Genomic DNA, 1,622 nt, shown 5'->3' on the forward strand with positions numbered 1-1,622 from the left:
TACAGAGTATTGTGTGTCATCGACATCATCACTGTCACCGTTAAGAAGTATCACCCACAATTTGGTTCCCATGGCAAATCTGATGTTTCAGAGGTCATGAACTCTGAACACAGACGCTTATAGAGAAATAAAAGCAGCTTTGCCTTTGCTCCAGCTGCTTGAGTGACATTGATCTTTCAGTAGAGAGACAGTGTCGTCCCTTAGAGACCACATGCATGGACAGAGGCTACATTTTCCTCTTTTCACTGCATGAAAAGGGGGGAAAAAGTTTAAACATCAGTATTTACGTAGAAATGACATCTTTTTGTAATCAAAAATGCATAAAACAATTTGTTTAGGCTATAAATCTACATTAGACTGTGATGATTAAAATGTTTTTTTGGCCAGTGTAAGGAGAAAGTTCCTCTTTTTGAAATTGAGGTGATGGGGGAGGGTTTAAGCAGAAATTCCCACTTGCTTCCTTCATAATACGTTGATTGCTGCTCAGACAGAAAGCTGTTCTTTGTTTGTGCTGGAATGTGCAGCTTAATCTAGTGTATTGCACCAAGGAGCTAAAAACTTGAAAACTGCAGACGGCAGGATGTGGTTGCAAGGTGAGGACAGTGCAGCGGCAGGTAAGACTTGATCATTTGGGTATAAACTGGTGCTGAGATACTTGTCTTAATTGCATCCTGACTTTTGCAGTTATTTAAACGTTGGAGGTTCGGTGCTTGAAAAAGTTCAAGATTCCCTTTTCATGAACAATAAAATGCTTCAATTTTGTACACCTACCAGCGCCTCTAAAGCTCACTAATTAACACATTATATCCTGTTTTATAGAGTCTACGGTTATATCCAATTTGTTTAATCTGTGTAAGAACAACGCAGTGTGTTTTTATATATATTTTGATGTGCTGGACTATTTTTGGCTGGATATGAGAATGGTTTCAATGTTCTCATCTAACTCAGCAAGAAAGTACATTTTTCCAAACTATTGCTTTACCAACCCAAAGCTTTGTCTGTTGGACAAAGTGAAGCAAAAGACGGAAACTCCTGTGAGTCTGAGGCCACAGAAAGTGAAACATGTTTTTAGGATCCTTCTGTGATTTCACTTCCTGTATTTCTCTCACCAACCTCCTTCAGATGGCCTTACAAAGTTCCACTTGCAGTCACGTTGACAGGATGTGAGGATGTTTGATTATCTCGCCTCCCAGCTAAGCGTCTTCTCTGGTCTGTGTTGCCACTGCCCGTATGACAATCTGTCTGTTGTATGAAGATAAGATGATTTTTTTTCCCCCACAGAGTCTGACGGAGAGAGTGGTTTATCGTCCGAAGATGAGGGAGACATTCAGGTATCACTGTTAGTGACACGCAGTAAATTACTGGTTAATTAATGCCTCTTTCTAATGTGCAATGGAGCCAATCGACATGGAAGGAAACGCTGAGTATCCTGCTCAAGCACATCCAGTGTTAAGTTTTTTTTCTCCACACAATTTGGAGGGCCTTCCTTTGGTTAAAAAGTTTTACATTTTTAGTTAGAGAAAGCATTATTTTATTAAATGTAAATATAAAATTGATTACAGAATGAAAAGCTCTAAAACAAACCTGATTACATTAACAAGGACAGATGCAATTGTGGTCCC

The 1,622-nt window shown here is 39.2% G+C and overlaps 1 protein-coding gene across 2 annotated transcripts in view; it reads left to right on the plus strand.

Moving 5' to 3' along the window:
* Positions 1-341: 341 nt before the first annotated feature.
* The window catches only part of shtn2 (shootin 2), a 12,337-nt gene continuing 11,056 nt past the window's right edge, over positions 342-1,622 (plus strand). Inside the window, exons 1-2 of one of the 2 annotated variants that reach the window (XM_035994182.1) lie at positions 342-614; positions 1,282-1,331. In XM_035994182.1, the coding sequence (XP_035850075.1) occupies positions 581-614; positions 1,282-1,331 (84 nt within the window). In that variant the 5' untranslated portion in view covers positions 342-580. The remainder of the gene's footprint in view (positions 615-1,281; positions 1,332-1,622) is intronic. The other variant, XM_035994183.1, reaches the window with a different exon arrangement.

This window comes from Sander lucioperca, chromosome 17, assembly GCF_008315115.2.
Source record: "Sander lucioperca isolate FBNREF2018 chromosome 17, SLUC_FBN_1.2, whole genome shotgun sequence".
Classification (NCBI taxonomy): domain Eukaryota; kingdom Metazoa; phylum Chordata; class Actinopteri; order Perciformes; family Percidae; genus Sander; species Sander lucioperca.